The sequence below is a fragment of the Falco rusticolus genome, chromosome 2 (genome assembly GCF_015220075.1).
Source record: "Falco rusticolus isolate bFalRus1 chromosome 2, bFalRus1.pri, whole genome shotgun sequence".
Lineage (NCBI taxonomy): Eukaryota > Metazoa > Chordata > Aves > Falconiformes > Falconidae > Falco > Falco rusticolus.
The window spans coordinates 1,985,950-2,009,949 of record NC_051188.1 but is presented as its reverse complement, the minus strand read 5'-3'; the positions used below and the strand labels follow the sequence as shown (position 1 = coordinate 2,009,949).

General features: G+C 42.6%; 1 protein-coding gene across 11 annotated transcripts in view; it reads left to right on the top strand.

The window, feature by feature from the left end:
- NUP98 (nucleoporin 98 and 96 precursor) overlaps positions 1–24,000 on the top strand; it is a 41,459-nt gene that overhangs the window by 5,397 nt on the left and 12,062 nt on the right. For 2 of the 11 annotated variants that reach the window (XM_037378287.1, XM_037378286.1), the window contains exons 5-20: positions 361–500; positions 1,621–1,728; positions 2,369–2,543; positions 4,141–4,301; positions 5,063–5,200; positions 6,444–6,582; positions 8,300–8,392; positions 8,742–8,924; positions 11,470–11,603; positions 13,237–13,424; positions 14,644–14,760; positions 16,406–16,710; positions 17,861–17,974; positions 18,872–19,010; positions 19,299–19,476; positions 19,819–19,983. In XM_037378287.1, coding sequence (XP_037234184.1) covers positions 361–500; positions 1,621–1,728; positions 2,369–2,543; positions 4,141–4,301; positions 5,063–5,200; positions 6,444–6,582; positions 8,300–8,392; positions 8,742–8,924; positions 11,470–11,603; positions 13,237–13,424; positions 14,644–14,760; positions 16,406–16,710; positions 17,861–17,974; positions 18,872–19,010; positions 19,299–19,476; positions 19,819–19,983 — 2,477 coding nt within the window. The remainder of the gene's footprint in view (positions 1–360; positions 501–1,620; positions 1,729–2,368; positions 2,544–4,140; positions 4,302–5,062; positions 5,201–6,443; positions 6,583–8,299; positions 8,393–8,741; positions 8,925–11,469; positions 11,604–13,236; positions 13,425–14,643; positions 14,761–16,405; positions 16,711–17,860; positions 17,975–18,871; positions 19,011–19,298; positions 19,477–19,818; positions 19,984–24,000) is intronic. The other 9 variants (XM_037378296.1, XM_037378295.1, XM_037378291.1 and 6 more) reach the window with 9 other exon arrangements.

The window sequence follows — 24,000 nt, the reverse complement described above, 5'->3', positions numbered from 1 at the left end:
AAACACTACTGCTTTCCCTGAGGGAAAAGCAACTGCTAGCAGACCCTTCTGAGAAAAGAAACCTCACTGGTTCCCTTTATAAATGTAATTTTCTTAGTGTTGTCGGGAGTAAAATGAAACTGGGTGCTCTGGTTATTCTAAGATTTCCTGGGCTGATGAGTTGAGGACAGTCTTCTGCAGCAGAATACTGGATTAACTGGCTACCTCTGCTGTAAAAGAAAAATAAATAAATAAAAAAAAAAATCCTCTAGCTGTTTCTTCTGGTCCCAGACAACTTTGTAATTTGAATAAAATATCTGGGTTTAAGTTTTAAAAATCAGGTTTGTTTTTGTACCAATCTTTTTTTTTCTTTTTCTTAAGACTTCGGAACTAGTACCAGCAGCGGAGGTCTCTTTGGAACCACTAACACAACTTCCAATCCTTTTGGGAGTACATCTGGCTCTCTGTTCGGCCCAACTAGTTTTACTGCTGCTCCAACTGGCACAACTATTAAATTTAATGTAAGTCCTGGTTTTCTTTCTTAATCCAGCCTGTTTACTGTAGGATAACAGCCTATGTTAACCTAATTGTAGGGTAACAGCTGTTATTTGTATAAAGTGCTGTCTTGGTCACTGAGCTGAAAAAAATGAGTAGTTAATATGGAAGTATGCAGTGTTCTGAAGTGACCTGAAAAGGTCCCCTTTAGTGGAACTGTTGCAGTGGAAATAGGATGTCTAGTTAACTCCAAAGAGCTAGATTTTTTTGATGCTGATTTTGACAGTCTTACCAAATGCCGTGGAGTAGTGCACTATCTAGACTTCCTAGACTTAGAGCTGTGTTAAAGAGGTAAAGCAGCTCTTAAAGCAGAGCCTCCTCAGGAAGCTAGGATGTGCCACAGAAGTCCAGGTGATCAACACTAAATGCTAACAGCAGTAAAGATTAAAGACATCTTGGGATAGGTCAAAGCAAATGCCATTCTCTTATAAGTCAGCATGGCTTTGGATATGTAAGCTGAAATGTGAAGACTGATCCCTTGTGTTTTCTGGATGAGTTCCCTTTAAGAAAGGGTTGAATAATGTCTTGAGAGTTCAATGGCGGTTGGAAATAGAGGGTGGCTCAGAAAAGAAGCTGTCATGGAAATGGGTTAACTGATCAATCTGCTGGAAAGAGTCAGTCTTTTTGCCATATACTTGTTTGTATTTCAGCCCTCTATTTCTAGGCTGAGCTGATTTAACAGACTTATTTATTGCAGGGCATAGACAGAACTGTGGTGGTAACTCGGGCAGTCTGAGTGCTGTTAATATACTTTCATAGCACAATTTAAAAAAAAGGCAGATAATGGAATCCATGCATAGTTAAATGATTTATATCACAACTTTAGATAAACCACTTTTAAAGTGAAGCTGAAAAATGAATTGTACTGCATTGTTTTGAGTGTTACTAAGGTAAATTGCACTATTAAACGCCATTGAATGTGCCTCATCACTGGGTGAGGCCACAGCTGTACAGGTAAGTCACACACTGCTTCAGGTCCTGTGTGCTGAATTTAGCTTTCAACAGCATCTGCTGAGGCAGTAATAACTGTATTAATGAAAGTCTACCTGGATTTTAAACCTGATATCTTAACCTCTTGTCTTGCAGCCACCAACTGGTACAGATACTATGGTAAAATCTGGAGTAAGCACTAACATCAATACCAAGCACCAATGTATTACTGCTATGAAAGAATATGAAAGTAAATCTCTTGAGGTCAGTCAATGAGTGTTCAAACATGCTTGTCTTGTTTGGCTGTTTGTAAGCATTGGCTTAGTAGAGCTTTTTTAAACTGTAATAAGGATCTGTTATGCTCATTAATGAGTAAAAACTTCAGTATCTGCATCACTCACAGAGGAGAAGTATCATCAAGTAAAATACTTATTTCATCGCCATATTTATTGCATTTGTTTTTAAATGCTTAATGCTGCAGCTTTTGAGGAGCTGAAATTCCATCTTGCTGTATGCCAGAAGGGTGAGAGACCCAGTTGGGAGCAGCCCTGTGCTGCTGAGATAACTGCAGAATCTTGGACAAAACTCACAGTTGTTCAATATAACCCAGTGTTCCCAAGGGTATAACCTGAAGTCTTTCAGTTCAAGTTGACTTATTTGATACTTTTAAAACAGATCTTGTACTCAAATGATCTTAAACTCTGGGAAGTAAAATTGAAGCCCTGACGTGAATCTTGAGTTTAGGTCATGTTTTGGGTTTTTAAAAATGCAGTGTTAACAGCCTTTTCTTGATACCATCACCTTGTTTTGGGTTTGAATGCTGTGTAAGCATGTTAATGACACTTGTTTAACCTTATACTGTGTAAAAAGAGTGTGTAAAGAGAGCTGGATTTTCCTTTACTAGGAACTCCGTTTAGAAGACTACCAGGCAAACAGGAAAGGGCCCTCGAATCCTGCAGGAGCAGCTGCAGGCTTGTTTGGGCCTTCTACTGCTACATCCAGTACAGCTACAGGACTTTTTGGCAATTCTACTAATACAGGCTTTTCGTATGGACAGAACAAAACTGCTTTTGGAACCAGTAAGTACTGCCTGTCCCCTGTCTTTGCTGGTATGCAAATATGCAACTACTCTTCAGGTATGAAAATTCTGTAATGAAAAAAGGTGGGGAAACACTGGTGTGAGCTCAATTTTACTGGTTGTATTATCGCCATTCAATAATTAGGTTCTTTGCCATAGAAATCTCTTTATTTACTCTTCAGGGTTTGCAAACTTCCTCTGCATCCCCCAGGTTTTGCTGAAAGACCATTCATTAGAGCATCTGGCTTTACAAGAAAGCTTGTTTATGTGGGCAAATAAAACAACCAGGATATTGCTAGTGATCAGTAGAGTGACGGCATCACTTAATAGTAATGTCAAGATTTTTTTACTGCTGCTAATCAGCAAAAGTAAATTCCCTAGAAATTAATTATGTGGGCAAGTTAATTTATAGTAGCCTGACTAGAATTTTCCAGGAGGTTTTTTCCACTGTAGAGCAGGGTTAGGATGTGAACTTGTTTATATGTTGTGCCTTCCTGGTTGCATGCTGTCTGTTTTGGCATTCTTGGTCAAAAACTAAAAGCCAGGTATGAAGTAACTAACTCCCATAAGTGCTTGCCTGTCTGCTAGTTGCGTGTCGGTTGGGCTAACAGGGTAGTGGACCTTTTTGAATTTAGCATTAAAAAAACATGCAGAAAAGTTCAAACACAAATTCTATTTTTATTAGTTTCTGCTGCAAATCTAAATGCAAGTAGATATTTGTATTTGTGGAATCAGACTGTAAACAGCAGATCAAAATCCTGTGGTCTGTAGAAATGGAAGTGGTTATCTGCTGTAAGAAAAGCTGTACTGTGTTGGGTTAGAATTGTGTGTGTCCTTAATGACAGACACTGCTGGACTCGGTCTCTGGGCATGCCTGGGTTTAGCTAAGCTGCTGTCCTGGAGAAAGATCAATGTACAGGTGGCCGTATTTCTCTGCACCCCGTGAAGGTACAGTTTGTTAAAATCCACGGACTGCCCAACCTGGCAGCCTTGCCAGGCTTCATGTGTTTCTCATGCAGACGACTCTGAAGAAAGCACCTAGTTCTGCAGAGATAGCAATGGCAGTTGAGTGAAGGAGCAAAAGCTTTTCTCGATGTGTATGCCGTTTTTACTACATGTAAATAGCCCTTTTCCTTTGGGGAGAAAGACGGTGATGGTGACTGAAGTTTGGGTAGAAGTTTCTGTAGTAGTTGTGTGGGTTATAGAACAGAACTGGTGTGGAGGGCACTGCCTGCCTCTTGGCTAGGGAGCTCTTTCAGGTCCTCATGGTGCAGTTTTCTTTGTACAGTGGAGAACAAACTGACCATACCAAAGCTGGTATCTTCTTGGTCAGATCCATCTGTGAGGTAAACTTGCTGGTAATTCTTGGGTCTTATGCTCACATTGACTTTAGGAGAAGGAGAACCTGATGAAATACCTAACATGAACTACTTCCACATGAATGGAGGTGCTGTGCTGTATTGATGATGCTGGGTGTCTTGCTGTTCCATTGAATTGAAGCGGGTCTTTTTCCTGTTTTAACATGCTGAGTGTGGAAATGTAAATGGGATTGGATAAGTACTTGAGGGTTTTTTAACCAGTGTGTGTGTTTGTTGTAGGTACGACTGGCTTTGGAACAGGAACAACAGGTCTTTTTGGTCAGCAATCTCAAACTACGAGTCTATTTAACAAACCATTTGGTCAAGCCACAACAACGCAGAACACTGGCTTTTCTTTTGGCAATACCAGCACCCTAGGGCAGCCAAACACAAACACAATGGTAAGACAAATTGTTTGAACCCTTAAAAATTGTGCTATAGGTACTTCAGCTAGACACAGGAGGCTGTGATACTGTGATTTAGATCTTACTCATTGTAGTACAGCTTCATAAAACTAGGATGCAAAGCTCTGAACTCTGCTGTCTGAGCTAGCCACTTCTTGCCAATCAGCATTTTTCATTCATGATAACTGGACACAGTATAGCTTTTAACGAATAACTTCACCCATTCCCTTCAAGTGGTCTGCTCTCTTACCAATTCAAGTATTTCCAATGGTGTTCACACAGATAATATGATCCCATTGTTAACATTTTGTGGGAACAAATTCTGTACTTTCTGGTGAATAATGAGCAGTATTCATGGGCCCTTTTGATAGAAGGATGCTACATAGCTGCCACTTGCTGTAAAGCTCGGGCCTTTGGCTCCAAATATGCTGTATTCTTTCTGAGTATGTTGTGACTTCTCCCAGAAAACTCTGCAAAATGTTTCTTTTCCATCTCCTTCACACAAAGTGATGAGGAAATTCCAATATCCTTTTCAGCGTGGAGCATAAATTCTTTGATTTTTTTTTTAAATTTTCTTTTTATGACTTGTTGGAGAATGACTAAAGCTTCTGAAATGCTTTTCACCCATCTTCTGCCCCCAGAAAAAGGGGTAATGTAGCATCATTTTAACAACTGATTTTTGCGTTGGTTCTGTTACTGTCAGTGCTAGACTTTGAAAAGCATTGCAGCGTTATCTTAACCTGGTTCCTGTTTTTTAGGGTCTCTTTAGTGTAACTCAGCCCTCACAGCCTGGAGGCATTTTTGGAACACCTGCCAATACAAATGCTGGTACTGGATTTGGAACCGGAACTGGTCTTTTTGGACAAACTAACACAGGATTTGGTGTTGGCAGTTCGGTATGTCTGTACCTTAACAGAATAACCTGGGGAAGGAAAAAAATATGAAAAGCAAATGGCTTGGAGCCCTGTTTCTGGGTGTTGACCTCCATGAAAGTAGTGTCATCTTAAGAGTTAAGATGCAAAATTAGTGTGGTTTTATGTAAACTGAAGGATACAGTATAGGCATGCGTAACGGAATGTCCTAGTTTTGGCTGGGATAGTTAATTTTCTTCTTGGTGGCTAGTGCTGTGTTTTGGGTTTAGTGTGGGATCAGTGTGGGTGAGGACTTTTTGGTTTCTCAGGCCTTGCTGATAGGGGAGGGCTGGAGAGGTGCAGGAAACTGGGAAGGGACACAGCCACATCAGCTGACCTGAACTAGCCAAAGAAATATTCCATACCACAGGATATCATGCTCAGTATATAAACCGGGGATGGGGGGGAGGGGGGAAGTTGGCCAGGGCTGTAATCTTTTCTTGGGGACTGGCTGTGCATTGGTCAGCAGGTGGTGAGCAGTTGTATTGTGCCTCACTAGTTTTCTTTTGTCCTGTCACTGGTTTTCTTCTCTCCCTTCCTTTTGGATTTTCGTCCTCTCCCCTTCTCCCTCCTTTTTACTATAACTGTTACCTTACTATTGTTCTTTTGTTTTTATTTTAATTATTATATTGTTGTTTTCTGAACCCTCAAGTTCTACGTTATTTTCTGATTCTCCTTCCCACAACCCACCTCCCCTGCCCCGCCCTGGGGAGTGGGGAGTGAGTCACTGTGGCACTTAATTACCAGCTGGGATTAAAAACATGACATGGAGCTAGTGTTTCAGAGATTCATTTTCTAAGAAGTAATGTCTTGGTTGATAAGACAGCAAGAGAGACCAAGCATCTCTCTACCTATGTATTCCTGGGGATGCCCCAGCATAGTGTTGAAAATACAGATGTTTGAAGTTGTGATGATTGGTGACTTAACTGGAAAGTGGACTTGATTCTTGATACTCAGTCATTTTGGTTGTAATGGAGTGAAAATTACAGAATTGTTTAGGTTGCAAAAGACCCTTAAGATCATAGAGTCCAACTGTAATACTTGTTTCCAGAAGGTCCTTGCATATACTAGCGTGTGTGGCTTGCAAATAACGCAGCACTGTTGGGAATCTAGGTTGTGGTCGAAGTTGTGCTTTGCTTGAGTTTTGCTTTCTTGCCTACATTGAAACACTAATGCTGTTCTTTTAATGTCTGTCTGGGTTTCCAAGTTCATGTTTTCTTCCTTTCAGACCCTGTTTGGTAACAAGCCTGCTGGATTTGGAACCACCACGACCAGTACTCCCTCGTTTGGTACAACCACTGGCAGCGGGCTCTTTGGTAACAAACCAACCCTGACTTTAGGAACCAATACAAATGTTTCTAATTTTGGTACATATAAAAAAAGTGAGATTTCAATCACTTAAAACTATACTGCATATACCACACACCTGGCTGCTGAATAGCACATGCTAAATGATTATGAATGTTAAAGTTCTCAGGTAAGCCATGCTTCTGATGCATGTTGCTGCAGGGAAAGGTCTTGGATGCTGTTTTATACCTTTCCTCTTGATGGTACTCCCTGGCTTGGGAGGTAGAAAATTCAGTACCAGTATTAGGCGAGCGCTTAAGAGAAGGTGGAACCTGTAGTTGAAAACTACTGAAATAAAAAAATTCAGAAGACATAGAGGTTTGTTACGAGGCTGCAAATATGCTGTGGTTGCAAAGTAGTGCTGAAGGGAATGCAGTAAAACCAGTGATATCTGTAGCCTGATGGTAGGAGATACTGCACTGAAGTGAAGGTAAAATGAAACAGTCAGTTCCTGTCTAGCTGATGGTTATTGCTATCTTTCATGGTGCAAAGGATCAAAGTCCCAAAGAACTGGGTCTTGTGTTAATGTTGGTGTCTAACGCTAATGTTAGAGAACCAGTGTTGAATGAGTGTGTGATTGAGCAGAAGAAATGTGCAGTGATAGTTCAAGTAAATGGCAATCTTCCTTCACAGAACTTCTGTTGAAATGGGTTTAGTCTCTATTTTCATTCTTTTTTTCTCCCCCCTCTCTCCTCTTTTCTTTTTTTCTCTCCCCCCTTCTTTTTTCTGAACAAAAAAACTATTCGTAAAAGTGAGTGGGAGTGGATTTAGACCCTGACATCTTTTTTTGTCTGGTTCATTGAGATTATTTTTTTTATTGTATTGGCAATAAAGTCTGCACAGGGCAGTGAGCCTGCCCTGCTATCCTGCCAGCATAGACAGAAGAAAGTGTCAACTCCCAGCCTGCCAGGGGCAGCGCCTTAGCAAGCACAGTTTCTCTCTGGTGACCAACCTTGGGCAAACCGTTAATACAGTACTTTTGAAAGTTGCTACCCATTCCCTTGTAGCTAGAAAGACCTTGGAGAACAGTAGAACACTAGTGTGTTGGCACTTTGGTGGTGAACAATACTGATTGTAGTATGTGGTTTTAATTTGCCTGCTTTACTTGCAGTGGTACAGTTTATAGGAAAAACGGAGTTTGGTTCTAAGGTGTATCTGCTGTTGGTCAATGACTGCAGTTTTTTAGTGTAATTCTGGTTTTGCATACTGACCAGCCGTAGGATGGTTTCACAGTCTTCAGTTTAAGAACTAATCCTGCCTGTTAGATCTGGATTGTACTTATTTATAATTAGAGATTTATCTTTGAACTGTGTGCTTGTTCTGAGTTGTTACCTGCTTTGTTGGTGAGAAGAGAAATGTGTGTGTGGTATATCCAAGCAGTTGAGGAAATTTAATAAGTCTTTCTCTGTTGCCAGATGCAGCAGCATCATGTCCATTCTGGCTTTCAGTAAAACCTTGAAGTCTGGTACAAACTGAAAAGCTTATGAAGGCAAAAGAGTGTTTCTTCTGTACTGATGTTTATAGTATTGTGTTCATAACTTAAATATGTCTGTTTGCTGTTGAAGTCCCTTCTTGATGCTTGTCAGCCTAACTTGGGTTGTTGTAAACTGTGAAATTTGATCTTGGCTTTGGCAGGGCTCTCTCTGAGCCAGTGATGCTCATTTACTTCAATACATGTTTTTTAAATTTCAGCTCTGATAATGTTAGGTTAACGAGCTACTGGTTCTGTTCTTGAAGGTTTTTGTGCCAACACAGGTGGAAATAGTTTGTTTGGAAATAAGTCTGCAACTGGGTCTCTGGGAACTGGACTTGGAACAGGATTTGGAACAGGTAAACAGTTTTAGCAGCTTATTTCATGTCAGCCTAAGCATGGTCATCGAACTTCAGTGATAATATAGCCTTGGTATTACTTGCCAATTCAAATGTATGTGTTCTAGCTTGAAGTCATGAATTGGACTCAAATCAGAACCAAGCAGAGCTTGCTAACACAGTACTAAGTAACTTTTTAGCAATTATAGGTAGTATTGCTTACAGTGATGCTTAATGGTTCATAAAACTGGTGGCATCCTCTGTATTTCAAGCCTTTGGTTTGGTTGCATGAGTCTTGAATGTCTGTAGCATTCATGGACATGTTGAATGTTTTTTTGGTTCTTTGTTGTGGGCTAAATTGGCTTGTAAGTTTGCCACAGTCATGTAGTAGATGAGTCATCTCATGCCACAGCTCTTGGGACAGGACAGACATCTTTATTTGGAAACACCCAGCCTAAACTTGGTGGATCGCTAGCAACAGGAGCATTTGGAGCACCAGGATTCAATACATCAACAGCTACTCTGGGCTTTGGAGCCCCTCAGCCTGCTGTAGGTACGTGTACGTTGGCCTGAGTTTAATTGCTGCTTCCTCCCTTGTTTCAGGTGTGCCTAAACATCCCACCCAAATGCTTGCAAGGGGAAAAAAAAAGTTTTGAGAATCTGAGGCCACTTCTGTTGTTGGTAGCAGTGGAGACCATGTTAATGAAGTTTTTTGTGTGCTGATATGTAGTTGCAGTAATTCAAAGTTTCATAATGTTACTAATAACTGTAGCTATTTTAGAACTTTGCAAGATTGCTGATGTAATTCCCATCGTTGAATTTGGGGTAGCAACAGTAGGTGCTTACAAAAAAATTAAGTAAGGGAAATGTAGTGTTACCTTCTTCAGTAATTCCAGATTGGAGAGCTGGAGGGACTTAATTAGAGATTATGCTGTGCCACTGGTGAAATAAGTGGTCTTTAGATCAGGCACTTGTGCTACCGTTTTGTAAGTTAAAATACCTACTACTTCCAGCAGTGTCAGATCTGAGCACTTAAAATGAATGGTGTACATAACATGCTGTAGCCCCCTGAGGCTGTGATTTCAGGAAAATTTATTTTAAACTTGAGGCAGGGGAAGCACATGACACTGTGTGGGAAGACGGGCCCAAGAAGGCTGCTTGGTGTTCGGGGGTCACCTCCTCTAAGCTCAGGGGAGTTCCATCCCAGTGAGCGGGAACGCAGGGAGAATGTTAGACGGCCTGCATGGATGAATGAGGAGCTCCTAGTAAAGCTCAAACACAAAAAGGAAACATACAGGAGGTGGAAGCGGGGGCAGGGAGTCTGGGAAGAATACAGAGACATGGTCTGAGCATGCGGGGATGGGTTTAGGAAAGCCACAGCCCAGCTGGAACTTAATTTGGCCAGGGATGTTAAAGGCAACAAGGAGGGCTTCTGTAAGTGACAAAAGGAAGAGTAGGGGTGGCTGATTTGCCCAAGGGTTGTGCTGCCATCCAGATGGACCTTGGCAGGATGGAGAAGTGGGCTGACAGGAGCCTTGTGAAATTCAATGAGAAATGCAAAGTCCTTCTCCTGGGGAGGAACAAGCCCAGGCACCAGCACAGGCTGAGGCTGCCTAGCTGGAGAGCAGCTTGGCAGAGAGGGGGGGGGGGGTCCTGCTGAGCACAGTTGGCCATAAGCCAACAATGTGCCCCTGTGGTAAGGGTGGCCAGCAGTGCCCTGTGCTGCACTATGAGGAGGGAGGTGTTTTCTCAGCTCTGCTCAGCACTGGTGAGGCTCCATCAAGAGTGCTGGGTCCAATGCTGGGCTTGCCAGTATGTAACTCTCACACATACTGGAGAGAGTCCAATGAAAGGCCATGGAGAGGCTAGAGCATCTCTGCTGTGAGGAATGGCTGAAAGACCTGGGGCTCTTCAGCCTGGAGAAGAGACAATTTGGAAGGATCTCATCCACACATAACAAGACCTGCAGGCAGGTGCCAAGAGGGTGGGGTCAGGCTCTCCCCAGTTGAACCCTGTGCAGGACCAGAAGCCATGGGCACATGCTGGAACACAGGAGGGTCCCTCTGAACATCAGGAAACACTTTTCTCTGTGAGGGTGCCCAAGCCCTGGCACAGATGACCCTGTTTCAGCAGGGGGCTTGGAACAAGTTGACCTTCAGAGGTGTGTCCCGCTTCACTGTTCCATGATCCTGTGAACACCCATCAAAGTAACCACATATACTAGTGATAACAGCCAAAATGTGTTTGAAGAGAGTACCTTCTTGCATGATGAAATTCTCTCATCAGTGTGTTGCAGTCTTTCTGTGCTTCTTATGCTTGAGCCTCCCTTGGTGTAACACTATAGAGGATCCAAGTTTTCCTTTCTGTAGGCAACAGCTGCAGTGGGGCAGTTTAGGGAAGGGTCTCACTGGCTATCATTGGCTCGGTGAAACCAGATTTTGATCTGATAAAGAACCAGTTGTCTCAAACTGTCGTCTTGGCTGACTTGCAGACTTTGTCTGTTGTTTCTCTGGGAGTGGTTTTGTTGTTCATCAGGAATGCATGCATGCAATCTGGTTTTCTTGGGATTAGAAATAAGCTTCTTTAGATTTGCTCAAATGCTTTGTAGTGTGAACACTTAGAGCGTTTTATGGGAATTAAGATTAGATGCTAGAAGATGGGGAAAGAAAAAATTAAGAGGCCGTTGTTGTAGAGAGTACTCTAGACCTGTAAGTTTGATTGCTGTAGCAGGAATGTAAAAATTTTGCATGAAATACTTCCCTCGCTCTAGGAAAATGTTTCAGAAATCAAATGTATTAGTTAAAGGCTTTGGCAGGCCAGGCTCATTCTACTGATGTGTAGCTCTCCATGCCCCCGGCTTTTCACCAGTAAAAGCTTATGGAATGTGGTTGCAAATTCTAATGGAGGAATACAGTCTGATTTCTTCCTTTAAACTGCCGCTGCAATGGTGACTGAAGATCAAGGGAAAGAAATGCTGAAGTTCGTATAGAAGTTTGAGTTCATATGAGGAGATCCTCTGATTGGAAGGATATCTTTTCCACCTACCTTGGTTCTATTAGTAAAGCTGTTAAAACTAAAAAATGATACTCTTCTTACAGCACTGACAGACCCAAATGCATCAGCTGCCCAGCAGGCAGTCCTTCAGCAGCATCTCAATAGCTTGACGTATTCACCCTTTGGAGATTCTCCGCTCTTCAGAAACCCTATGTCAGACCCAAAGAAGAAAGAAGAGGTAAGTGCACATAAACATAAACTCATTTTTTGCGTGAGATTTGAAATAACTTTGTATCTTGCGCTCACTTTCTTCACTTAAGTACACAATGAGCAGCAAAATAAGTTGCCATCTGTATACTCATACTGGTGCAGTGGCTTTTTATGCTCTCCAGGATGCAAACTGCTTGTGCTGTGGCTTTGCATTTATTGCCTTTGAGTGCATCGAAGCCTTCACTATGGAGTAGTTCTTGTTATGCTCAGTGCTGCTAATTGAGAGTAAAAATGGGTAAATGCCTCTGGTTACAATATTTTTAGTGCTAAGCTTGAGCTTTACTTATGACACTTTGTCAGTCTCTGATAAACCATACCCTGTTGGCTTGTTTTATTAGGCAACAAAATGAATAGTCTTCAGACTTCAAATTTAAGGGAGGATCTAAGTGGCTGCTGCCCCTGGGCAAATTCCTGGGTTAGAGATTTTTCCTGCCCGGACACTGGAGCCAGGCATGGTCTGCCTAGAGACCCAGGGGTCTCCTTCTCAGGCTGATGGATGTGGCTATTGCTTTCCCATTTGCCAGCATAGTCAGTTGTGGAGCTGGGCCATGTATCCCAGATGCACAGAGTGCACTGGCACAGCTGGCAGCGCAGCCACGGGCAAGGCACTACCTTAAGTCCCCATGTATAACTGCTAGGAATACCATAAAATATAAGCATATACACCCACATCCTCTTCCTCCCCTTTGGCTAATGAAGCTCCCTGGTAAAAGCACACATGGCCATGTTCTCTAGGCTCACCTGCATGTACATGAATCCCTTGATTGTTAGCGTGGCCTCTCTGTCCATCTGATAGCCCTGCCCAGATCTTGAGCCCTCTTCCTAGTTCCACAGAGCAGGCTGGTCCAGCTTGATGCTTGCCGCAAAAAGCGTGTGCACTCACACTTGTGTTGTAGGCACCCTGTACGCACAAATCCCTCTATACCGGCATGAGTCCTCTGCTTGTGGTATCCCTGCCAGGACCCAGGGTCTCCTACTTGCAGGCCAGTCCATCTTGACGCTTGCTAGTGAACTACACACATGCACCTCCACGCACAGGAGGTTCAGGGACGATGTGGGTGCTCTGTCTACCCCTTTCTGCCACCAGCTGGGTGGCCCAGGCACATGGGCCAGACAGTGTTGTGGTCTTTCTCAGTGGATGTTGCACAATCTTTCACTCACAGTAGTTGTCCCTGCAGTAGCTATGCCTGGGACATGCACTGGTCCCATCCCAGGGGCTTGAGCAGACACCCACATCTGTTCCAGATGCTGAGGTTTCCTCTCGCTCTAGCTGGTGGCAGCAGAGCCCTGGGGAGCCCACACCCCTGGTCTGTCCCCACATTCACTCAGTCTGGACAGGAGGTCCGCATTGGCCTTCTGCAAAGATATGCTTGTAGGTTCTGAACGGCCACTCCTGACTGACTGGAAACTTCTGGTCTCTGGTGTTGCTTCCCTTAGCTGTTGTCAGCTAGCTTTGTCTGGTTTTGTTTATGGCTTCCTCCTTCACGTATTTGCATTTAAAAGGTCCTTGACTTAATAACCTTAAAGCAGGCCCTCTCGCTGTTTGTGAACCCTAATGGTACATGGTATGAAAACTCCAGTTCTGCATCTCTTTGTTACAGAGGCTGAAACCCACTAACCCAGCAGCTCAGAAGGCCTTGACAACACCCACCCACTACAAACTGACTCCACGTCCAGCAACCAGAGTACGACCAAAAGCTCTGCAGTCAGCCGGCTCTGCTAAATCCCATCTCTTTGATGGTCTTGATGATGATGAGCCATCCCTATCCAATGGTGCTTTCATGCCAAAGTTAGTTTTTCTTTTGTATATGTTGGAGGGAGGAGGTGGTGGAAGAATCTTCTGATCAGATTAAGTAATCTCTTGTATAGTGTCTTAAATTCAATGAGTGTTTTGTGGCCTGATTCAAATATGAGTAGCAATAACAAATTTTATATAAAACTTGAACAGAACTGTTTTCAGTAGAGGAGATAAAAATGCTCAGCTTAAACTGTTAGGCTAAATAAGCTGTAAAATGAGGTCATCCCATGATTGGAGCAAAGCTCCTATAAAGTCAATTAGGAACTATTACAAGGAAAGCTTGTATGGTGTAATGCTTCCTGCTTCTGAAATAGAAGTGTTGTTAGGTTTGCTAATGCAGCCAGAATGAAGGCAGATTTCTGGCATTTTCATAGCCTAGCACTGGTTCTGTTTCAGTTACCCAGATGTTTCTGTGAGTAATAAATAACGATGATGTCAATTTACCCTACTGAAGCTTTTGATTTCAGTCTTCAAGAGCATCTGTGGCAATAAAATTGAAAAGGGGTTTAGAAAGCTTGAGTTTAGTTCAAAATGATCAACAAAAAGCTTTGGAGAAAGGTGTCCGTCATTTAAAGTTTCTGTAAGCACAGGCTTTTAGAAAATATCTTGTAACTTTTGTAAACTTTTTGTCTGTAATTTAGCCTGAACAATCTGTTCACTTTCCAGGGAGAGGGGGCAGAGCATGGATTTACTCAAGTGTTTTATTGAAAAACATCAAATGATCAGAACATGGGAATACTTGGCCTTTTTTGGGTGTAATTGGCATAGATATTCAGTGATCTTCAGATTGCAGGCAGTGAACCCTAGCCTGGCCATGGATTTGGTTTTAACGTGACGCTGTAGTAAAGAAGAAACTGCATCTGTGGGCCAGACTTTTGTTGCAGGATTCTGTGCTTCTGCTGGAGAAGCCGTTTCGCAAAACGGATAATACTGTGGTTTACTGAACTTGGGTTTTGAAGCTTTCAGTGACCTGTGCTTTTTACACTTACTCATAAACCAAAGCCTCCGATAGAATTCCAAAAAAAGTTGTAGTATCTCAGCTACTGCAGTGCTCTTACAGAAGACTTCATATGTCGTGAGTGTGGGAACACGGCTTACACAGCTGGTGTCTGGTCACTGGAGCATGTGAATTAAGCATGGAATATATATTTATGCAGTGGATATATTCAAATTTCTCTTCATTGTTGGTTTTATTTTTTCTTTTTTTTAGGAAGAGCATCAAAAAGTTGGTTTTGAAGAATCTCAGCAGTAGTGATCTGTTCTCCCCTGTCAATCGTGAAAATGAAGACCTGGCTTCTCCATCAGAGTATCCAGAGAATGGAGATAGGTATGTTGATTCATCATGCAGATGTTTATACTTCACGAGAAATGCAAACTGGTTATGCCTGTCTCTAAATTATTATTAATAGAATAGGTAGTTATTTTCAGGGATGTAGTCTTAAATGTTCATTGGAAGCAACTTGACCTGTTGTGAGATTCATTTCCTCATAATCTAGCCACATATTTTTCCTGTGTGGTCACATACCAATACATTCCGTCCAAAATCAGGACTTCAAAGGGGAATTACTTTTTGGATAGGTCTCTCTTCATTCCCTGTAGCAAGAAGCTAGGGCATTTCTTGAGGGAAGCAGTAAAACTGACCCTGAAGTGAGAGGAGCCTCTCCTTGTGTTTGGTCCTCAGTAACATGGGAATTGTAGGGAAGCTCCACTGATCCAGGAGTCTCATAGTAGTAATGTATCTTCTGCATATTAAAATGAGGAATCTCTAAGACAGTCTCTTCTCGCAGAAGTTAGAATACCCATCTCCCCTAAAAAAAAAATAATCTGTGGCCATATTTCAGATGAACTGGGGTTTCGGTTTGGTTTTCTTTTAATCAAGCTGGAAAAATTCCTGACGAGCTCAACACTTTGATTTTATTGAAAGCTAGTACAAGTAAGAACTGATGATGGGAGTGGGCAACCTTGTTTCTGATCACCTTAGACCTGATTTAGGTAGTTTGTAATGGGGCAGAGGCATTTGATAGCTGTTGCCAGCAGCCAGGTACAACAGCCAGCTCTCTGAAGCTGGTGTTTTGGAGTGACTGTCACAATAGTGTTCTCAAGTTTGATTTGATCATGATGCTTGCAAGACTTAATCATCCCATTCTTGTAAAACTGTGTATTTTGGGCTTAAAAGTGTATCAGCCCGGTTCACAATTCATTGAATCAATCAGAAGTGGAGTGACCTTGGGGGGGGCAGTCTCTGTTCGTCAAGCAGTCTCAACACTGAATTAACACCTCGTTGTTGTGGACTTTCATAGAATTTGAGTTGGAAGGGACTGTAAAAATAATCTAGTTCCAACCCCCCTGCCACAGGCAGGAACACCTTCCCCTAGACCTGGTTGCTCCAAGCCCCGTCCAGTCTGGCCTTGAACACTTCCAGCAATGGGGCATCTACAGTGTCTCTAGGCAGCTTTGTCCAGTTGGGGGTCTCACACCTCCATGGGTAGAGACTCTGCAGCCTCTGTGGGTCTCTGTTCCAGTGCTTGACTGTCCTTATTGATTTCGCTGTTTTAATTTGACAGTTTTCTCATCCTCCTGCCATGCATATCTGTGGAGAGCCTGAATTTTGTCTTTGATGTTGGAAGGGTGTTATTACACCCCAACTTGCAAGTCTTTTCTCCAGACTGAGCAACCCATTTCACTCAAGCTTTCCTCACAGGGCATATGCTTTAGTCCCCCAGCTATCATGGTACCCTGCTTCTGATCTTACCGCTGTCTTTCGTGTAGTGGGAGCCCAGATTAGAGGCAAAATCGTAGAGGTTGTCTAACAAGGGCAGAGTGAAAGGGAGTAATTGCTTCCCTTGGTCTGCTGACTCTGCAGAGTCATGTGGTGGTTCTCTTTACTTTTTATATGAAAAGAGACCTGAATTTTAATGTTGACGTAAGACCCTTGGAACTAAATAACTCAACTTTATGCATTATTTCTTCAGGTTCTTTTTGTCAGTACCTCCTGATGAAAACCACAGACAAGATGGTGAGCGAGAGGAGGAGGAGGATCATCATGAAGTGACGAGGTTTTACACTAACCCCATTGCGAAGCCCATCCCACAGACTCCAGAGAACACTGTGCACAAACACCAGAACAATTTTGATGACACCATTGTGGCTCTGAATATGCGGGTGGCCTTGCGGAACGGTCTGGAAGGCAGTAGTGAGGATGCCTCGTTTCATGATGATTCTCTTCAGGATGACCGTGAAGAAGAGCCTGAAACTGTGCATCATCTGCATCCTGCAGGTTAGGCTTGGGGGGGAGGGTGGAGGGGAGTAGATGTGTAGCTCCTGACAGCTTTTCATGCATGCTTCGTTGAAATTCTTTTACTGTTTCAGACCCTCAGCTTCTTTTAAATTCCTTTCTCTTTTCTTCTGAATACAGGTCTTGCTTCTCAGTTTCCTACCTAGTACAGAAATTTTTTTCTGCTGAGTCAATGAACGTTTAAATTGCATTGCTCAGTTTTATATTAGATTGGGGTAGTGAGGTGCATGAGAAGGAGAAAGAGGACCCAATCTAATTATTCTGCAGTAGTACACTGAGTTGACTATCATTCATTAGCAAGATCTTAAACTTAGAAATCTAATGCTTGGTAGCTATCAACATGCAAACTGGACTGTAGAGTTTGCCAGGAAAAGAATGGGCCATAGAACGTGGTTGTGTCTCTAGAGGACCATTGTGTGTGTATTTTCAGTACTCCCAATTCTGGTCACAGGGTTTGTAAAACTGAAAAAGGTGGAGAAGTGTGAAGATGTGATGAGGGGTCTTGAGCACCTTTCTCTCAGTTAAGACTTTATAGTTGTTGAAGAGATAGGAGTGTATATTAGAATATTTTAAACTCAGGAGTGAACTGGAGAAGGTGAAGAGTAAGAGACTTGTTCCTCCTTTCAGGTAATATGTGGCATGTAATGAAAGTAGCAGGTGACATGTTCAAAATAAATGTCTTCAGACATTTTGTAGATGCAAGAAGCTTTTGTGGATTTTGAAGATCATTAGATAAATTAATAGATGAAAAAAGATTGGCAGCTGTTAAATGGAAAAGGTGCTGCATCTTGGCCAGCCGGTGCCTGAACTCCCACATTATTGAAGCTGTGAGAGTGCTTCTGTCAAATATTGCTGTAGATGTTTGCATTTGTCTTCTGACCTACACACCTGCTACTGATCTCTGACGACAGGTTGTTAGGTTGGAAAAACCTGGCATAGCAGTTGTCTTAAATCTGCTATGAAGGCTGTGGAATTAAGGGATTTTGATTTCTCTCATTTGCTTTTGTTGCACTGATTCTCAGTTTGAGACCTTCAGTTGTTCAGGCTTGCAGAAGAAATGGACTGAAACTCTTGAAATGTTAAAGCTGCAAGCTTGCTGCCGGCTCAGTTCTCAATGAATTTTCTGTTGTAGGAATTCTTCTCACAAGAGCTGGGTACTACACCATCCCCTCCATGGAGGAGCTAGCTAGATTTACCAACGACAAAAATGAATGTATTGTGACAGACTTCACCATAGGCCGCAAAGGTGAGCACGTACAGTTTTTCTAGCTGCTTAAAGCTGAACTTAAAAGCTATGGAATCTGAACCTGGGTTCTGTGCCCTCAGTATGATTATAAACAGTGCCCCTACATTGTGAACATTGTGAACAACTTGCATCAAAGTCTTGTCATAGTTTGGATTGGTAGCACTAACAACCTCTGTTATGGGATGACTTAGGAAGCTTGAATATGAATATGAAAAGAACGGAAGCACTTCCTGCTTTAAAGATGCTTGCTGTGAAATCCAAACTTGCTGGAGCATTGATGCAAACCTGATTGTTGTTGCTTCTTTTTAGTTGTGATCTATGCTGGAGCTGACTGAGCTCTAGTGAAGAGCCTTCAGCCCAAACTATATTCTCTGCTGGGTTTTTTGGGGGGGAAATTAAAAATTTAAAGAATTATATGGTATATACCAGGGGTCCTCAACCTACAGCCCGTGGGCTGGATATGGCCCCCCAGGGTCCTCAGTCTGGCCCCCGGTATTTACAGACCCCCCTGACCCCCCCGTTGGGGGGGGAAACTAAACAGCTGCAGATGACTGCCTGCCCCTTCATCTGTGCGCCAGCCCCCTGTTTAAAAAGTTTAAGGACCCCTGGTATATACTGTTTTTCTTTAAAAAATTGCTCTAAATAGGTTATAAAGCTGAGGGCACCCATAGTATTTGTGTAGGCAGTATGAATAGCTGAATGATAACAAGCTTTCTGTGCAAAAGAATTGGCTTAAAAATAACATCTTCAGCATTTTCACATGGCAGTTGTACTTTGTTCGGAGAGATGACAGTGAGGTGGTAAGATGGGGAAAAAGGAGTATAGCAGGAACATAGCTTCTCTGGCATGCAGTTTTCTTTCATGGACAAAATAGTGATGTTTTGGTTTCTTTTACAGGCTACGGATCGATCTACTTTGAAGGGGAAGTAAATCTAACTAACTTGAATCTGGATGACATTGTGCACATCCGTAGAAAAGAAGTTATTGTTTACCCTGATGATGAGAGAAAGCCACCTATCGGTGAAGGTTTAAATAGGTAATTTTAAAATACTTACTGTGTGGGGACAGTGGCTAGGAAGGGTAGAATTATAACACTGATTATCTACTACATGTGCAGGCAGCTACCAAGAAATCTAAATCTGAGGTGTGCATTCAGATTCCAGCATTATGCAGTTACTAGATACCTGCAAGTTTCTGATCCAGAAATTGGGTTTACAAGCTGGTTTGAGCCCACATGCTCAATTCTCAGCTCCTGTATGCCTGCCTTAATAGCTCTGCCTCAAAACCTTGTAATCTCTTAACACTTTCTTCTTGTCTTTAACAGACGAGCTGAAGTTACATTAGATGGAGTCTGGCCTACAGATAAAACATCTCGTTGCCTGATAAAAAGCCCTGAACGACTGGCAGAGATGAATTATGAAGGTAGACTGGAGTCTGTATCTCGGAAGCAAGGCGCTCGATTCAAGGAATATCGCCCAGAGACTGGATCCTGGGTGTTTAAGGTAACATTTTTGTTCTAGTTGTAAAGTGATTTCCAAGAATATCAGAAGTAGTCTGAAGTTAGACTCTCCTGAGAACTTGGAATTCAAACAACTTTGCTAAATTTCTGTAAACTCTCAAGTCCTTCAGCTGTAGTGCAATCTGTCCTCATCAAACTGACCAAAACTTTGTCTTAAGACTTGCATACAGCAGATGTTCTTGGTCTATACAAAAGGTGAATTTGGGGTGCCACAACTGCTGTGTAAGGCGAACAGTTAAACCAGCTTGTTGCTCAGGCTTTTCAGACATGGATGCCTGAAATACCTCTTCCCAGGTATGACACATCTGCCCTTCTCGTTACACAGGTGGCACACTTTTCGAAGTACGGCTTGCAGGATTCAGATGAGGAAGAGGAAGAGCATCCTTCAAAAGTGGACACAAAGAAGTTAAAAACCACATCTGTGCTGCCTCCAGGGCATCTGCCACCCCAGCAAATGACCCTGAATGGCAAGCCAACACCTCCATCTCAGGTGGGAGGAGGACTGAATTAAAATTTCATTTTATTAATTCCTTTTTAGAGCAGCTGGTGCCTAGGGAGTGGTTCTTGAAGTAACAAATAGCCTGGAAGTTGAAGAGCAAAACCTTACACAAACTCACACAAACTTGGTAGCTCTTCTGACCTCCTGATGAGTGTTTGCGTGTTCTTTTTCATTAAGATAACTTGACATTTCATACTGAGGATGTGTGGGGGATGGGAAGGCTTTAAACACTTCTTGTTAAAATTCTGGTCTAGACGGAGTTCAGCATATTTGCACCACTTAGGGAAGAAAACTTGTTTTTGTGAATATTGAATATATGCTATATAATGGTAACGCCTTGTGCTGCCTGCCTTGAGAATGATATTGTGCATTAATTTGACTTTACCGTCATCTAGTATGCAAGACTGTATGCTTTATATTTCAAGAATGTGCTTTATATTTCAAGAAATTTAAAATTACTTTTTCAAGGCTGATTATATGCTGGCTTTTTAAACTTATTTGGGCTGGATGTGACTGCTTCTAAAGCTCTGTGAAACCTCCTCAGCGGTATGCTTCTGCCTTACACAGGGAAGGTAGCATTTTATCCAGCTCATTGGTAACCCCTTGAAGTTTAATGTTAATTTCATTTTAAAAAATTATTTTACATGGTTTTGAAGGTTACTGTAATCACAGCTGATAGACTTGTGTTTTTCAAATGTAATTAGTATGGATATTGCCAAGCTAAATCAGGAGCTACTTCATTGTGGGTGAAAAAACAGCCTATTGGGAAGGTGTCCTGTCATTGATGGGATAGGACATACTCTTTATGTGGGTGTTAGTGGTAAACATTTGTGAACTACCTACAGCTCTTTCAAGTAACTTTTCTTAAAACAGAAAGCAGGTATAGAGAGCAGATTACTTTTTTTTTTTTCGAGAACGGGGTTCTCGATTGCCTAGTTTTGCGAGTAAACCTTTGGTAGTTAGTGTGCAGGAGGGCTGAGCAGATGGTGTTTAGCAGCTGGATAGGATGTGCTGGGAGGTTTTTGTTGCAGTGCACAAGCAGGCTTTCTGTTTTACCCTTCAGTAATCAGTGACTGCAGTGAAAGGCGATCTCTAAGCTTGTACCTCACAGAGGCATTGGTTGTGTGCCAAGGTGCTGCCTGGCATGTGGCCAGAGTTCATGGTGTTCTGTATCATGGGGAAGCAGAGGATGGTTTTATTTCTGGATCTCTGGAGTCAAAGCATGAAAAACAGCTTAACACGCAGATAGGTTGAACAGGTTTTTGTGTACTGGGTTTAGTCTTTTCAAAACCAGGAGATGGTTGTAGTATCACTTCCCTTCATTAGCCAGTGGCTGTGGCCATATAGTGATAGGACAAGGGACAGTGTTTTTAAGGTGAGAGAGGGGAGATTTAGTTTAAGTGTTAGGAAGAAGTTCTGTGCTGTGACGGTGGTGAGGTGCTGGCCCAGGTGCCCCATCCCTGGCAGGGCTCAAGGCCAGACTGGATGAGGCTGGGAGCAGCCTGGGCTGGGGGGAGGGGGCCCTGCCCCTGGCGGGGGGTGGGACTGGCTGGTCTTGAAGGTCCCTTCCAGCCCAAACCATTCTGTCATTCTGTGATTGTGGACAAGGGTCTGTTTTTCGTGTCAGAAGATAACAAGCAGTAAGAATTCTTTTACAACAAATCACAATTTCATTACTTCTGTGGTAGGAAAACATTAATGCAACCAGGAATTGCTTTTGGTCTTAGATAGTCTGTGATCTAGTTACAACCTTTGTAGAAATACCTAAGCCATTCCATCTCCGCCGTGTCAGGCTGTCATGCAGGATAGAGGGGCCTAAAGTGGAGTTCTGGCAGCAGCGATTCACCTAAATGCCCTTCGGTACAGCCAGCACTGGTGCATTTCAGGATCCCAGTGGCATGAGTCCTGATCCCCACACAAACAGTAACAGTGCAGCCTGCTCTTTAAGCCAAGCACATCCTGCTGTAGTGTCACATTAGATGAGCTGCCACCTCTTCTGTGGATTCTGCTTTGGAGAATCCCAAGGTTGTGTACAGCTGCTGCTTTGTTGCTCCTCCTGGCTCACTGACTAATTAAAACCTGCTGTTCATCCTGCTGTCATAAAGTAGATTCCTTAAGTATTTGCATTTTGAGAGGAATGCATGGTTGTCTGACAGACTTGCCTGCATGTGCTACCTTTCAGTTTCCCTTTTTGCTGCTTCGTCAGATTAATGGGGACCAGAACTGATATTTTAAGCTGTCGGAAATACTGGGAATATGTGTGACTTATTCAGACCTGTCTTACAGATTGAAATGTACTTAGCAAAAAATTCTCCAAGTTAATTAACCTCTTTCATTTGCATATTACTAGCTAAGGGTTTTGGTTTTAAAAATAGGAAAACCATCTAGCTGTCTCTTAAACCCCTGGGAAACAGCATAGCATGACTTAAGAACTTGTCAAACTCCTGGTGTGTAAAGCATCTGCAAATAATACTATTTGATCAGAGGGAAGCATTTAGGATCTAGACTTAGAATTTCTTTCTCTTCCCTTGCTAGCTTGAATATTAATGAATTTATTAATGTTGCAAGGTCCACAGGAAATAGTTACACCAAGGACCTGGCTGCATTAAAGCACAATGAAGGGGGTAGTGAAACTTCTGTGCTTGTAACCATATTTTGACTTGTAAATCTGTTCCTCATACTGTAGGCATGCTCAGATACCACTAGCTAATGCTCCTTCCATGTCTGCCATTAGGTTCTATCTTTACAGACCCCCTAGTCTAATCTGCCTCATCTGATAACCTTCATCGCATTTCTTGGCTGATTCTAATGAGCTAAGAAGCAGCCATTTGAATATGCTCTTAAGTTCTTTAGCATTATTTCCAGTGCACTGCCTGCCATGGTTCCCTTGCTCATATATATGCATTGCTTCCATAGTCTGTACGTTGTTGCTTCTGCAAACCAAGTAAGCTGTAAGCATGAATCTTTCACAGGACACTCGTGTCTAAGCAACAGGGGATGGTTAGACTGGAGCAAAACCAGTGGACTGGAGATAGGGGTGGTGGTTAGAGCTTACCAGGAGCCACCTGAGAGGCATTCAGCTAATGTGGCACAGGCAAATGACTCCTGGGCCAGGTGCTTCTTTTGGAGTGGCCTGTTAGCTGCACAGTAGCAGTGCTGAGTGGCATTCTCCAGGGGTTTTTGTCCTATCAGTTTGTTAGCAGAGCTGACAGAGTGAATGGGTTGCAGTGCTCTGTCATGCTCCATGTACCAGGTAGGAGCTGACTGCTGACACCATAGTCAGCAAGCTGGGCAGAAAGAGGTGATGGCAGTGCTCGGAGTTAATTTCTGATGTCTGCTCATTGTTTGTACTGGCTGAACATTTTCTCGCCCTGCCTGGAGTGTGAGTTCAAGTTGTCTTAAGTGATTGAAGGTGTATAAAGCTCACCTCAGGCTCATCGCAAAGGTGATGCCTTCAGGAAAATCATAAAATTAATTCTTCCTCCTGCCTCAGACTAGCAGTAGAGATGAGAAGTGTAGCTGCAGATTGGAAGAGAACTACTATATTTTAACCTTCTGACTGCTGATGTGCTAGTGATAAATAGAGTATCATTGGAAAAACCCCAAAAATTTACAGTGCAGTGATAGTTTAAAATCTTAAAGTAATTTTATGTATATGTGTGCACACACATGCTCTGTGACCCAGCCTTACATTATTTTGCAGGGGGCTCATGTCCACTTAAAACTTCTGTTAAGTGCTTTGTGGAATATAGAGTCAATGGTTTTAATTTGTACTATGTCACAGCTGGGGAAATAAAACATATATTACAGTGACTCATATGCTCATCAGCCACCAGTGGTACCACGTGTTAATGTTGGAGGATTGCTGCTTTTAAAGTGGTTGTCAATAATCTAAAATGTCCTAGATTGAACACAGGCGCACAAAACTCTTCTTTGTGTGGTAGCATTTTGAGGGAGAAGGGGAGGAAGGCAGGAACAAAAATCTCTTCCTTTTTGTTGGTCATGTAA